Raw genomic sequence first — 16,610 nt, 5'->3', positions numbered from 1 at the left:
TCCACTAGACCACCTAGCCGCCCTGACTCTGTTGTCGTTAATTTCTCTCATCACCAGTGAGTTCAAATTTGTTTTTCTGTGCCCGATTTATGTATGAGTAAGAATTTCTTCTCTGCATGCACGATGTAAGGAGACTGTAGTGTGTGAATGTTATGTTTACCCTTTTCGAATCCTTTGCTTCCGATGAGAAGCCCGTAAGACGGCAATGCCGTCTGATAAATGAGATGCGGGTGTGCAAACACGGCTCCGTCGTTAATTTTTGAAATTCACCAGTTTTTCAAAATTACATCTTTCAACAAAAATTCTCTCGTAGATTAATGATTTGCACACCCGCATCTCATTTATTAGACGGTATTGCCGTCTTACGGGCTTCTCATCGGAAGCAAAGGATTCAAAAAGGGTAAACATAACATCTACACACTACAGTCTCCTCACATCGTGCGTGCAGAGCAGAAATTTTACTGATATTATTTTATTTTTGTTACACAGCGTGCTGTTGTCGAGTATCTCTCTCTCTCTCTCTCTCCAAAATTACCCCTACCCTCTCCGTGGTAATGAGCTACCGAGCATATTACCGACCACGCCAGGCACCTAACAGAATCTCGCGATATCTTTTGTAAGGTAAAATTTTGTCCAGCTTACACCGCGGGCCGCCAAATTATTGTGCGCGCTGTAAGTTCTTGATCACTACTCCGAGTGATCGAGGGGAAGTGAAAATCAAGCGTCATGATAACTAATGATATAAATAATAATAATAACAAATGAAGTTGACTAATTTGCTACAACTGTCACGAACGCCGCATATTCACATATATAATTACATCATTATGCATTCATATCATTACTCTTAAAATAATATAAAGTAGACGAGGAAGCATAATCTTAATTTCACTAATAAAATCATAATATAATTCTGTTCGAGGCACGACCAAAGCCCAGCGGCACAGTTGACCGCTGCAACGTCGCGTTCCCGCGCCAGCCGGATCCCGGGTGTAATCAACACCGGGATGAGGCTAGCGCGAGATCACGCGCTTCGAGGGATGAGCATCGCGAGGCGAGCCTCTGTCTTAAATTGCAAAATCAACAAAAACCTTGCTCGTTGTCCGACGCTCTAAGGGGTGTCTTACGAGCGAGCGAGGTTAGTCCCGTTAGAGATAGCTTAAATACCACATCTACGGAACTCGGCTCCTTCAATGCTACCGTGTGTAGAGTTTATAAGTCCTTTTTCCGTCACCGACGATTAGAATGTAATACTCTAATTCTATACGCGGTTGGGAAGGCTTCTCGCGTCGCGATCTGAGTCTTTTGAAGTTAGATTAAATGTTTGAACCTCGAGCCAAGAAGTCCTTTCGAGACGTGCAGTGATAAGCGTATGTGAGTGTTGCTATTGAGTGTAATCGTGTGAGAGTGTGAGCCATTCGGATTGTAACCAACGAAAAGTGAGTAGTTGAATGAGTGAGAATAATTAGATTAAGAACATTTTGTAAGCTTCCTCATCTCGAATTTTCTCTTGCTTTTCCATCATTTTAATTTCATTAAAATTTGGTTCCATCATAAACATTTCTAATAACATAAATATTAAATCCTCCAACCCTATTCCTCAGGATCGCTCTGTAGAGGAAGATCACCACTTATTCACGTAAAAATAAATATAAACCTCTACGGTTATTGTAGAGGGTTAAGTTAGTCGCGTGCGAGACCGCTCCGCACATGACACAACATCCTAAATCATATGTGATATACGAACATTTCGTTGGTTTCGCCATATAAATTAGTCAAAGAAGAACAATTAAATAAATACATAAATTAAAAATACATAGTTTTTAACAGTAATTTTTTGATGTAATTGTTACGTCCTCCACACCTTAAATCCTTTTCCGCTGTCTTACAGTCATTTTACACTCTGCATTCTCCCCTTATCTTCACCCAGCTACCTTGGTTCTCGCACCTAGTCAGCAGGTTGGTCTCTAAACTGCAAGTAGCTAGTCTTTGCATTCTCTCGACTAAACGCTTTCATCCGAACTTTCGCCTGCGTCACTTCTAATTGTATTTCTCCATGTCAATCCAAGCTCTTTGCTCGAGCCGATTCCATTACATTGATGATAGTCATTATTCAATCACTTGAACATTAATAATAAACCACCTTTACCACTTAAATCGTCCATCTCCCTTAAAACTGATTCCCTCCTTCCTCTGTCATTTCCTGTATTCGAAAGTAGTAGCCCGTAAGTCCATAATCGACGTAAATCAATTCTAAAGTAGTCAAATAACACCTTGGCTGGGCGTAGAGTCGGTTCCGGTAGCAGCTCATCGAAGTCTACATGATCCACCCCGTAACATAATTAAATTAATAATTCATATTTGCTGTGTATAATGCAAACTGAAAATGATTAAAAAAAGAAATCGCTCGTGAAATATCATTTTTTACAAATCGAAACCGAAGCAACACTTTTTTCACGTTGAAGCCGACGCAACACCTTTTTCTTCTCAGCCGATGATGTAAGCTCTGATTGTAAACTTATTATATTCTTTCAATGATTCATGCAACGTGTATCCCTTAATGTGTTTTTTGAATACGTGTCCATTCTCTAGTGAGTCAGCATCCACTTAGTGGCCTATTCATACATATCCCAGTAATTTAGTGATTCTGCTACTTTTCTATTGATTTTTCTACACATTTATTTAATTGATAGTATGACGTCTACTTATCAAGTGAGAGCAATCATACATGTGTTACGTGGGGGTGAGGGTGTACTGAGCGGTGGTAGTTAATGATTAATTGAATAATCAAGCTCCCACGTAACGACAATGAATAATTATTAAACTAAGAGAAGACCTACCTTTCGATAAGCCGGTAATTTGTAGGATCGTGCTGCTATAGTCCTGTACAGGTCTGTGAGGTTTGTTTAAATTGTTGAGGCAATTACAATAATAAAAAAGGAAGAAGGTCGTTCAAAATAAATGATTAATATAATTTGACTGGTAAAAGATGAAGTATATTCTATTTCGATTTGGTTATTGAAATGTTTGGTAACAATCAATGGTGATAAATATATATATATGAGCCGAAAATAACAATTTATAAAGTCTTCAAGTTTATAAAAATCATGTGTTATACTATTCTAGAGGGTATTATTATTTGGTACCAGGAACATCTACTCTGAACGATGGTTATAACTAGCTGGTCGTGATTATTGTATTGTATCTCTCTTTTTAGATTATCTTGAATCGATTATATATATATAATTGTTGAGTCTTATTCGTTGATTCTTGGAAACAATAAGTACGAATTAATTGGGGGTAGTGAAGCTAGCCACCAATTCTAGACTTGGTCTTTGTGAACTTACTGAAGTAGTTTTTGATTATCAAGGTGAAACAAGAATTCGTCTAATTTGGAAGATTAACACTCGGATTGACTTAGCTTTTTGGTGAATCGGTCGACGAGATTGAGAGCCGTCGGATCGTGTCGGTCTGCGTCGGTAGAATGCTGGACCAGGGGGCCTCACCTCAAATTTGGAAGAGTTGATGAATCGAATGATGTTGAACGTTGGTCACTTAGTCTTTGTGAATTTAGAATGATATCTTGTTATCGAAAGTTTGAAAGTGTCTGTTTTCTGATTTTGATGATAAGTTAAAATTGATTGGAACGATTATTTATTAAAAATGATAGTGTAATTATTATTATTTTTACTTAAGATTACCTGATTCGTTTGAATCAGGGCCGAACTCAATTTAATTATGGAAAATGGAATATCATAAAAATGTCTATTCGCGAAATGACGAGATTTAGTAAAGAACAGAAAAGATGAAAATGTAGAAGATAGTGAGTCTTTTGCAGCTAACAGAATAACTGAATGCTCGAATTTGACGAATTAGCGCGAGACTTTAGGCCGGTCACAACTAAGATTTTGCGAACGCTACTATTGCTCGAGAGGGCTAATCCGGGTTTACGTCCACGCACTTCGCGACTTGACAGACGAAAGACGCAGCTTCTTGGGCCCGAGGGTCCAAGGAGCTGCAGTTGTAATAAGTTACAACGGTAATTAGCCAATGGGGAGCGAGGCGACCTCCTGGCGCCCAAATCCACATGGTCAGCGTCACTTCACGCTCTTCAACGGTGTTCCGACGATTCTCAATCTCGTCGGTGACACATTGAAAATATGAACAAAAGATATTTGCATGCAATGTTCACACATTCATTCATACATTCCAGTGAGTAATCTATTTTAATTTGATGGTTCTGAAGGTAGTGGTTTATCCTAGTTATTGATTATAATTTTAATTTAAAAAGAGGGATATTTCCAGGCTGAGCGCTACTGATACTAGCTCAGCAGTCTCTCATCTCAGTTCATGGTACCAGCTAAATAAACGAAAGTTGAACCTTATACTAGGGATCGTTGTTGGTCTCTACGTGACTTTTGCCAGGAGGGGTGGAACTCGCTGTTATTAGAATATGAGATTTGATGAAATGATATATGTGCATCAAAGTAATCAAAGAAATGAAATGAAATGGAATTTTAAAAAGGTATGCCAAGGCAGTACGTCGGGGCGTAACACATGGAGTGCTCACCTAAATATTTTTATCTTACATGCAAAATGATTATCGAGATAACTAGCAGGTTTTGCACTCTGGGGGTGCTTTTTTTGTTTGTTGTGAACTCAGCGCAACAAGAGGTTAGTGCTAGTCTAGATTCGATCACTACATAACAATTTAGGCATTAAAAGAGTTGAATCGAATTACGTGTCACTTGTGGAATTATCGGCTGTAACGAAAGGAAAGAAAAATAATACATGATTACATTTCTATTCATTACTTTATGCACACATGAAAGGCAGCAATTTTTCGACGTTAAACCGTCCTATTATGACCAAAAAATGATAAATAGTAGGTTGGACATTTCAGAATGTGGAATAACCACTTTCATATAAGAACTCAAATAATGCAATATTAGTATTGAAAAAAAAAAAATTATACAAGTTTTTAATAGATAGATTTAATTAAAATTGAAAGAATCACAGTTTTTTAATTCTGTTATTTTTTCAAAAAAGGCTTCCGGTAATAAGATTGTTAGAATCATGTACCTTTTCAAAATCTAGATTCCGAATTGTTTTCAAATTTTTGTACCCCTAGAACCCTTGCCATAGGCTTACGAAGTGAGGAAAATGATCACAAATCTAACAATTTCTTTCTCTCAGTACTTTATTTTAACGTGTGACACGTGCTTAAAGTTTCAACGATTGCCTTTGATAAATAAAATTTACAGTGTCCCCCGTATCTTTGTTATTAGATTTTCCAAGGCTTGCTGCGCAGTCACAAAGATTACCAGTATTCAAAGCAAACATTCTTACGACTGTGGATTCATGAGGCATTCAGAGTATTTCACGATCGACTGATTGATGAAAGGTTAGATTCAGCTATACTTCAGGTTTTTTGAAAAGTAAGTGTGAGAACAATATTATTTGCATAATCAATGAATTTCAGAGACGGAGAGTGGTTCATAAATGAACTTAATGAGCAGCTGGGAAAACGTTTCGAGATGACATTTGGTAATTTGTGCAACGATAAACGAAGCCCCGTATTCGGTGAGTGGAAAAATGAACACATTAACGAAAATTTTTGTTTCATAGAGTTATGTCTCCTGAAACTTATATTGCAATCATGAACCGTAGTGTATTTGGGGCAGCCCATACCATTTCAATCTGGGTTTACCCTTGATCTCTTGGATTGGGCCTACGATTTTTATATGATTGTTTTCACTTTGAAGGGTCCTCGGGTTTGTTCAAATTTCTGGGAACACGATTGCAATTCTAAAAAATTTTTCAAAACAACTCTATTGATTGACGCAATTTCGAAATCTGAAAAAAATCCGAAGAATCGTATGTCAGGTATCAAAATTTTTAAGCTTATAGCCGTTTTTACGTCCTAGCTGACAATTATGGTGATACCCTTTCTGCACGGTAACTTACCGACGTACAATTATTATAGAAAAGCTTAACATGCTTATACCATAGATTTAAGATCCATGTAGATCAAGATTCAGTTAGTACCTCAGTGGTCTTGCACCGACTATCTGCTATGACGTGAACTTACCGCGTGCACAATCAGTTGGCGTCCACGATGTCCCCTGGATCTAAAAACAATATCGCGAAGTTTTGTTGGGCGCCTGGCGTGATTAACACGCTTCGAAATTGTTGATGCGCTATGCCGCGACAATATGCTGGGTAGCTCAGTACCGCGGAAAGGGGAGGGATAATTTTTGGATAGAGAGAGAAAGCACGAGATACGCAACACCAACACGCTATTTCACCAAGCCATTATAGAATCCAAAGAATATACTTTCAGCCAACGATATTACAATAGAAAAAAAAAACAATAATTCAATCGTCGCTCTTTGTGACTTAAAACGCAAAACAATAGAAATAATAATTCATAATTCGCTATTCGCGATTCATACTCTGTTCGGTCGAACAAATAGTCAGAGGTGCCCACATGCGTCGTGCGGCCGATTATCTCTATTTTGTCTTTGCATGTGTTTAGACGAGCGTGAAGAAGGCGGGAATAGCGCCGGCCAGGCCGCGTCAGTCAGGTAGTCGGGTGACTCGGCGTCAGTCGTTCATTCTTTTTGGTTTTCTTTTCTCCGTGCGTTTCCGGAGAGATGGATAAATCTAAGGGGTCTCACTGCAATTTGATCGGTACTCGGATCTTGTGATATCTTGTATCTCCAAATTCTTCCTGATTGTTGCATGCTGGGGAGCCGGAATAACCTCGTAAGTACACTAACAACAAGCGCGGCACGTCCCGCCAGGCACACCGGCGCAGCCCGGTTGTACCAATGAGCAAGCGCAATGCTTGACGCAAGGAATTTACGGATTGCTTGTACATACTTGGATTCACACAAGGTAATCTTTCCGATACATCGAATTAAGCGGTGATACCTGAGCACAAGTGCAATGCTTATACGGAGTCGCCAGCGACTTCATTTACCACGATTATACTGCACGAAACAGTCAAGACACCCAGCGCAACTATATATGAATATAGAGATTCAAATCGGATGTTTCAAACGAAACCAGCAACCGATACAACCACATATATATTGAAACGATTCGAGTCTATTTATCCGCCGAATATCGCGAGAGTTTCATACGTAATATGAAAAGTAACGCGGTGGTTTCGCACAAACTTGAATATCGTATTAGTTTTAAGAATTTCCTGTCTCGTAAGTGAAACGGCAGGATTCGGTCTCTGGACTCGGAAGGAATGTGGAAAGTAGTTATTTCTTAATTCTTTGATGAGCTCCTGGAAGAGGTTACTAGAGTTTGACTGTTTTAAATTGATTTTCGAGATAGCCTCAGAAGTTGTTTCATCACTCTCATGTGCAATGGCACGAGTGGAATAAACCCATCATCACAGGCCGTGTGAGCGGTCGAGGGTCAAACTTGTTCTGTGCTTGTGAAGCAAGACACGGAATAATCGCAATGAGCGATTTACTCGTGAGGCGAGAAATTTGTTTTTCAAGAGGAAATCTTTGACTAATGATTATGTTATGTCCCCAAGAAGTGGGATCTGTGACAGGAAAGAATGTCGTGAATTTACTTTTCATATAATGTTAAGAAATATTGTTGAAAGGTAAGAAGGAATTGGTTTCTCTTATTTGGTTTGATAATGATTCGTTTCGCAAACGGCAAGACAGAATATTATTGACGTGATAGCATGGTGGTCAGAAAGACGGTGTTTGACGATAGAAAATCGTCGTTGACGATTTATTATTTGGTATTGATAATGATCTGTTCTGCGTATGGCAAGACAGAATATTATTTATTTGATAGCGTGTTGGTCAGAAGGACGGTGTTTGACGATAGAAAATCGTTATTGTTGAGTTATTACTCGGTATTGACAATGATTTGTTTTGCAGATGGCAAGACAGAATATTGTTTATGTGATAGCGTGGTTGTCAGAAGGACGGGAATTCTACGCAAATATACCGTCGCCCATATCAAGACATCCTGTCGCAATGCAGGAGGCTCTTTATAGGTTCAGGGGCCCTACCTATGGGTCAGAGGATTCTACGACGCTCACCGTATCTGAGTTCTGACGTCAGTCGCAATGCTGAGCTTAGTTCAGATACGGCTCCCTAGTACCTGAGGACTTTTATTGAAAAGAGACGAAATTCGTTAAATACGTTGAATACCCTCCTTCGATTGAGAGTGGTGTTCGAAGATTCTTGCAGTGACGAGCCACGTCTCGTGATCGTGAGTTGAGTCAACTGCTGGTTCCTCGTTGAGGTGTCGTGCTCCGTCGAGCAAATGTGCGGATGAGTCCTGAGTCGGACGAATAACTAGTCTACTCTGCGTATGTGATACGATAGATGATGAATAGATGTCGAGCCACGTTTGTGCTCGACTTTTATACCTGCTAGTCGTCCAGTTTCGTGGATTTTGGGAATAGTGATTGGCCGTGCCCCTTGAAGAGGCAGCACGGTAAATCGCGTGATTTGGTTGGTTTATTGGTACGTGGTGGGGTTACCGAGCGTGTCGCAAGTTTTGAGCTTGTCACCGGTAAGCATAATACTGGGAACTTGGGTTGACCGTCAGGTGCCGATACGCCGACGAGGCGTCCCGTCACAATATATATACATATAATGTCTCCTAATCGTAGATTTCACCTCTGAAATAATTCATTGTGCGAAATATATTTGACATGATAAATATCCTATACACATTGTAAATTTAACATTTGCGAGGGGTTTTTTCTCTGAGGTTCAAAGATTTTTCTCTCTGAGCCATAATAAAACATAGAACTGATGGCTCAAAATACGTGTTTATTTCTTTTATTCCTATCTCCTAGATCCTTGTTTTCTAGAGTTGGAAATCGTGACAAAATTAAAAAAATACGCAGCCTCTTTTCTGTTAAAGAGGACGCGCCCCACGAAACATACTCAAATACTTAGATTTAACAAGAAAAATAGTATAACAGAAAAGAAAAAAAAAATGACTAAGTACAGACGACTTGTAATGCCTACGTGTGCTAGTCGCTGCCTTAACAATAAACAATAACTTAAAATTCGAAAACAAAATTTTACCCGCCGCGCCGACCGCGATCGTCCTCTACGGTATCGCGCTAATCCTCACCGTGAATATTAGCCTCAAGGGCAAGAAACAAAAGGAAACTCGCTCTGGTCGCGCGGACCGCGTTATTTACAATCCTAATTATTATTTTAACTAATATGTTCTTCCTCGGGCTTATCTAAGACTTATTATCGCGCATCCGAGCTCAACCTACTCCGCGAGGTCTGTATGCGGTTCGCGAGTTTGAACACTCCCCCTTTGACGGTCCGTGACCTATTCGAGAGGTGACACTTGAGGTTAACTGACTCGACCTGACCCTGTGCAACGGAATTTGGTTACACACAATTTGCAACGAGAGTGTCTCGACTCAATCCGTGACTCTATTCGACCTTCTCGGTCGCTCAAAATTGGCTTCACGCTATTACGCGCAACTCAGGCTACGGTTACCAAGCAGAGGTACCGGCTAAAGAATTTCGAGTACTTTCGGTAACGTTAATTCTTGATGTCTATCCGTTCCTCGGAAAGTCGTTATTTAATGACTCTTGAAATTCATTCGCGAGAATATCAACAGCGCTTACCGCTCCACGTCCACCTCATGAAATCGCCTACTCCCTCGTGACGGTGGACAGCCATTATTTTTCGCAACCACAAAGTTTAGAAACGACCCTAAACGAAACTCAATTCGACTCGACAAAGAGTACAACTGCTTCCGTTAGTCGCCAGAACTAGAGTGTCTTTCGGATGGCCGATCGGCCGTAACGCCGATCTCGTCACGCTATTCCCTTCGTTACGTCATAACCCTAAGAATGCGCAACAACCGATCCGTTCGATTTCGATTTCGGAGATTGCGCAACTTGGCGCGCACCTGTCGTCACTTTGCGGCGCAGAACTTAGGGCTAGATAGCGATGTCGTCGTCCGCGCAGCTTTATGGTGTCCTTGAGCTGAGCGGGGCGGTGCTCCTTCGTCGCTAGCCGGTCTCTCGTGGTTGCCTTGGTCAGGTGTAGGCAGGGTGAGCGGGGAAGCTGCGGCGCGCTGGCCACCAGCGGGAATCGCGTCCGCCTTGGATTCCCGCGCTGCAGGGATCTGCGTTGGCTCCCCCTCCGCAGCCTCGGCATCTTTCCTGCAAGATCGTCGCTGTTTCGCCTCGCCTCGAAATATCCTCGGTGCCGGAGTTGGTCGCTAACCAGGGTCCGGTGTACTCAAAAAAAAAAAAAAATTCTGCAATGTCTTAATCATGATTCGCTATTGCGTCCCTGTCGAAGCTCGGATGCGTGACTCTAGTTCTGGCGCTCTTCTATTATTATTTCGCGACCCGATCCCTGAAGCTTTTATCTCTGGGTTCCGCCCAAGGTTCAGGGAGCACCTAATAACGGGCATGCATAACCGAAATGCCAAGTTACACTGCATACACCATACCATCCGTTATGTCGCAACAAGCTTACATTCGTGTAAAGATATGCAGTAAGTACATAATTTTCATTTCTTAGCTTGATATCTTCACAGACTATATGGTCTACAATCAAAATTTACAGAAGTCAGGTTCATAAACCTCACTAACTGAACGCACTGACGTAGCTAAAGACCAATCTGGAGACTTTTTTTCCAAAACTCCCACTATTGAACGTCCTTTTCGAACCAGACTAATACAATAGAGAATCACTTCAGACGTCAGAAAGAACAGAACTAAATTAAACGCAAAACAAATCAGACTTCAGGCAATACAGAACTAGATCAGACTTTGAACTATTAAGACCACTACAATATCAAGAACAGTTCAGATCATTCTAAATTATAAAACGGCTCACGCATAGTGATAGTTGGCACGACCCACAGCATAATTCCAGATTAAGGCAGGCTGAACGAGAAATCAATACGAACAGATCATCAAAGTTCGTCAACTGAAACGCCACAAGGCTTGTGAATCAAGCTAATGTCGAAAATCAGTAAATAAAAGATTTCTCGCAACGTTTCCCGCAAAACGTAACACCGGAGTGGGAAAATTTTTCCTTCTTACTATTCTCAAACTTTTTCCGTAAGAAAACTTGAAAAGAATCAGACGCGGGAGTCATTTTATTATGCATGGTTGCTGAAACATTTTCATATGTCATTCCGGTTTTTTGAAAATTTATTCAGATTTTTTGCAAAAGATTTTTTCTCTTTAGTTTGCTTGTATTAAAAATTGCAAATAATAAAATGCTTTCGAGAGATCTGAAATTTTTTTCAAAAATCCGGTTTGACATGAAAATGTTTCAGCTACCATACACAGCGAAAAGAATCCTGCTTCTGATTTTTTCAATGTCTTTTTTTCGGGAAAAGCTTAGTAAGAATGAAAAATCTTCTCATTCCGGCTCGAAGCTTAAAAATTTTATTTCTGCCAGATGATTTTTCAGAATTTTTCCAGATTTTTAAATTGTGTTGATCAATAAAATCGTTTAAAAAAATTGTAGAAAATTGAAATCGCGTGAAAAAACTGTAAAATGAAAATCGAGTGCCTTTCAAAGTGAGAACAATTATATAAAAATCTCAGACCCAATCCGAGAGGTCACGAGACCCAGGTTGAAATGGTATGGACTATCCCATACATATATCTTTAACGTTTACGGGAAACAGCAGGTAATGAAAATGACGTTTTGTATACATGATTCTTAACGCGTGCGGTGGACCTATACAAGTACGAAATATAGCTGTATATAAGAATACACATTCATATATGAATTTCTTGAAAATGAGTGATTCGGAACAACAACAGGTTTTTTGGTGAAAGGGGAAGCGGAGGGAGTGAGGGTGGTATAGAATAGATATGCAACCTCATGGAGTTGCGAAAAATGACCTAAGGCTTCTGAAATGCATTTCATATACTTATTTCACTTAGACGATCTGTCCTATGCTCTAGTTTTCGCCTGAAAAATCAGATATCTGAAAGAATTGATACGAGGAATATTTTATCATTTTCATACAGTAGAACCTGCATGATCCCAACTATCAATTATCAGAACTTTGGTTCAAAAATACATTGTTGCGCGCTGCGGTTATGCGAGAACTGCGCATGTCTCAGAATGGTCAAGTGCGTTTTGAATCTTCGAGCGTTAGGTAACTTGTAATGTTGCTTTTAAGGATGAAATAAAAAAAATCGTGGAATGCGTAAAAATGTTAATCGCTTCAGCAAAGGCTGTTAGTTGAAGACCGGAACGCTAAGACAAAAGACGAGATTAAATACGAACAGTCAAAGACGAAAGACGATTACAAGTTAAAAGATCTTCCTAACGATTGAAATGATAGTGAATTGTGCATCGAGGGGGCAAAGTGGGTCTTTCCAAGCCTGGCGTAAGTTTGTAATACAAGTTGTAGGCAAGGGCGTGTGTGTGCCAAGGAGGGCAATGTCAAGTACGCGAGGTGAAAAGACTTTAATTTCATATTGCATACAATACCTTGTGTAACAACAATATGTTTCACAATTTTTTTCTATCACGATACAGTGACCAGGTAAGCTACGACGCGAGTACTCGTATTTGCATGCCAGTTCTTTTATGGTCGAAAAAACCCGTCGAACTTTTGAAAAGTTTTGGCCATAAAGCATCTTATTCTATACTAAAGCTCTTCTCCTCAATGATAAATAAATCCTGATCTTCGATTTTCAGATGATTCACTCTAACCCTTCCTCCAACTAATTCTTTTCGCACTGCTACAACCGAACACCATATTAAAATGGAAAAAATGTACTTCTTAGAACTAGAAGTTTGAACTGTTCTTTTTTTTACTGTCGCTGACATTATCACTTCTAGTACGGAATGCATGCAAATAACACGGTGTAAACAATACTCGCATTACATAAAGATTTTAAGGCTATAATAAATTCAACAAGAATCGCAGCATACTCTGTGGAGTTCTATGTATCTGTTCATCCACTGAAAATGGTAGATTGTGCAACAAGGAGCCAAAATAGGTCTTCTCACGTCGCGCGTAAGTTTGCACTCGCCCAAGACTTATATTGCAAATACGTGTGGCAATAAAGACTTTGCCGACATAGAGCGTAAGATACTTCATGTAACAACAGTATGATTCACAAGGTTTTTTTTTTGTAGTGGAATATGAAATGCGCACTCTCAAATACGAGGACGTAAAAATACATTTTTACGTACTCTAATGCTCTTTTTCTCGTATCGTCAGAAGAATGATTGCTTTGCGTAAGAAATGCAGACTAAACAAGACGTATAAATCATACTAATGTTATATACTGGTTCTTTTGAAAGAGGCGCACTCCAAGGACCCCGAATTATGGTCAATTCAGAGTACAACTGCACTTTGAGCAACTTCGCTGGTTTTCTCTCAACTCGGAGCTACTCAGAAAGGGCTTTTACCCTGAATTGCCTTTAATTTGGCATCCTTGGGGTGCGTATATACTAAAAGATGCGGTATATATCTGTTATTAAGTTTTCAATGATAATCCGGAAGGTCCCTATGCGAAGAACTATAACCCGTCTGTACAAGTTTTCAAGCTACCTTACTTCTAAACTAGTCTCTGCCATGCAAATAAAAACAGAAATGGTGTTCATATTCGGATACAGCAAAAATCGAAACGCCATCTTTAATGTCAACTTCGAATAAAATAAATTACGGGTAACTTTTATTTTGAATATCATCAACTTGAGAGATGTGCCACCTCACCTCTGTTGGTGGGCTATCGTTTTCATAACGAATGTTATCAGCTCTGCTATTTTTTCTCGTGTCATGTGATTTCTTCCCATATGTCACGGTTTTTAAAGAGAATGAACAGGATGTATGTTTAAATATTTAGAACCATTCATTTTCCGGTATTCTTGCTCAATATCTGTTCCATTCAAGTCCAATGCACTTGAAAATATCCATTTATTCAATTGCTCCTACTAAATATGCATTTACAATACAGGAGGATTTATGAATGCGTGGGATATCTATGAAGACTTGTCAGATTTGGGCGCCGTGCGAACTCATATAGAGAACCAAATGGACGAATATAATGCTTCACCTGGAATAGTTCGTCTGGATTTGGTATTATTTCGTGACGCCATAGAGCACATTTGTCGGATTGTTCGTGTGATATCTCAGGTTAGTGTTAGAATAATTAAGTTTTTCTTCACACCCGATTCAAGCTTACGGATAGATCATACATGTAACATGTAAATGATCCCTATTTATCAAATTACATATTTTAACATCGTTGTTGAACAGCCTCGTGGAAATATGCTTCTTGTTGGTATTGGTGGAAGTGGAAGACAATCTTTGGCTCGTGTTGCGGCATATATGAGTGAACTGACCACTTTTCAAGTGGAAATTACAAAAAATTATAGAGTTGGAGAGTTTCGAGAAGATTTGAAGACCTTGTACGCTCTAGTGGGCGTTGAGAATAAATCCACCAGCTTTCTTTTCAATGATACCCAGGTGTCCGAAGAACAATTTCTGGACATCATTAACAACATGTTGAGTACGGGAGAGGTAGCAAATTTATATAAATCAGATGAAATGGAAAATGTAAGTTTTTTACCCTACTATACATTGTGAATTTTTGTGAATTTCGTAATTCGATGGATTGTGATATCTCATAAGAGTTTGTTCGGTACCGGTGTACAAGAGAAGTTCAGGGTTCACTTGTGTGATCAAATACAGCAAGGTGTTGAGCCTGAAATGGTGTAACTTATAAAAAAGGTAGTGTTGCCGTAAAGGAGTGTCTCAAATTTTATCACGCAACTACCGAATAAGTGAACATTGAGTAGAGGAGTCTCCAGGCAAGAGGGTGTATCCTCCATCGGTCCATTTGTTTACGGAGTTTCATTCTAATTAGAATCCAGCTTTCATCTTACTACCAGAAGGGTGTACCCTTCATTCTCATAATTTTCCTATGACATGATCTTCTGGAAGTGAAGATATTCAACATTCCTCGATTTAACCCCTTGAGGCGCAATGGGAAGTATACTTCCCACCTATTTTATTTTCGTTTTTTTTTCTATTTCTTCGATGTTTAGTGGCTTTAACCTGTACTAAGGCATTTTTTGGACTTTTAGGTTCTGAAATAATGTAACCATTATGAAAAATTAGGCCAACTGACTTATTTTATTTGATTCTTATAAACAATCAATTATAGAAAAAAAAAAAATTTCCTTTGGAAAAAGTAGGCTATTGGTAGACGGATAGAGCTAGAGCTATAAAAATTTCATGAATCGTTACCATGCTTAGTACTGTTATATATTTTTTTTAAAAATTGTTAGATACGCCAGTTGTTTCAGAAAAAAAATTTTAATTTTGAATAACCCCAAAACCCAATAATGTTATAATCAAATTTGACATAACCATGTTTTATGGTGCGCTGAGTACGTGAATAATATAATCTTACACGAGGCAAATGTCGAATGATTCCATATTCCACCACTAGGTGGCAAGTACAAACCCACAATCAAAAATTAACTCTGGACTACTTTTAATTAGAGGTATTCTCGCACAGAACTTTGTCTTTTCTTTGGGTTTTTTCCATTTGAGTGTAAAATGAGAAATCATAAAAAAACAGAAAAATACAATAGAAGAAGAATAAAAAACAATAAAAAACAAAAAAGCAACCAGTTTCTTCCCATGTTCACGTCGTTAGTTCTGGGTCGCGCTGAGAGGAAGAATAAGCGCCATATTTCATTTTTTATTTAAGACGTTGAAGATAATAGATGCTATCTAGGATCCACCATCTTGAATGTTGCTAATCTGATATCAGATTTGTAATCAGCGACTCTTATAACCCCCGCATATCAAATCTGGCATAAGTCGGTTGATTTTTTTAAATATTGTACGCCATCTTAGATCTGTCATCTCGAACTTCGCAAATATAACCTCAGATTCGTTATCAGCGGCCCCAAAAACCCCTAACACCACTTTGACTTTGATGATTGGGTTTTTTTTAAATGTGCCTCTCAAAGAATTGAATAGCCATCGTTCCGCCCGAATACTGCAGTGTAGGAACTACAAATAATTTTTTACAACCAATGGCATTATTCGAGGAAATTGAATAATGTAGTTGGTAACTAGCGGTTTTTATTCTTTAATAAGATTTTGGTGCTGAATATAAATTTAAAATTCATATGTGCTTAAAATTTTTTTTGATCGCAAATCCCCTATTCAATTCATATTACTTTTCGAAATGATTAAAATTAATTATGCATCAGCCATGAATGGGTAATAACAAGATGTATTATTTTTTGCTTTTTTTGGTATCAAAATAATCCTAAAATCTAGAGTTGTACGGATTATGGTAACAAAATTGTTGTAAGCTAAACACATCAGACGATACAGTGAACTTACAATTGTATCAAGTATAACGCATAAATGAGTTTTGCATACTCTGGAGATTTTGTCGTGTACGATTGCTTATCTCACAAGAAAAGATATTACATGAGATGCCTGAGCTATTTCATATACATAATATTGTCACGCTCAGCTGGCCGGTACAATCAAAACCGCCTGCTAACGGTCATCTGAAGGAGTGAACTGAAAAAGTACACGACTTTTTACTATTTCTCCGAAA

General features: G+C 38.9%; 1 protein-coding gene across 1 annotated transcript in view; it reads left to right on the top strand.

The window, feature by feature from the left end:
- The window catches only part of LOC124308425 (dynein axonemal heavy chain 2), a 618,723-nt gene that overhangs the window by 460,307 nt on the left and 141,806 nt on the right, over positions 1-16,610 (top strand). The window contains exons 28-31 of the mRNA XM_046771133.1: positions 5,289-5,404; positions 5,483-5,583; positions 13,977-14,155; positions 14,279-14,578. Of these exons, the coding sequence (XP_046627089.1) occupies positions 5,289-5,404; positions 5,483-5,583; positions 13,977-14,155; positions 14,279-14,578 (696 nt within the window). The remainder of the gene's footprint in view (positions 1-5,288; positions 5,405-5,482; positions 5,584-13,976; positions 14,156-14,278; positions 14,579-16,610) is intronic.

Source organism: Neodiprion virginianus, chromosome 7 (genome assembly GCF_021901495.1).
Source record: "Neodiprion virginianus isolate iyNeoVirg1 chromosome 7, iyNeoVirg1.1, whole genome shotgun sequence".
Lineage (NCBI taxonomy): Eukaryota > Metazoa > Arthropoda > Insecta > Hymenoptera > Diprionidae > Neodiprion > Neodiprion virginianus.
This window is presented reverse-complemented; position numbering and strand designations above follow the sequence as displayed.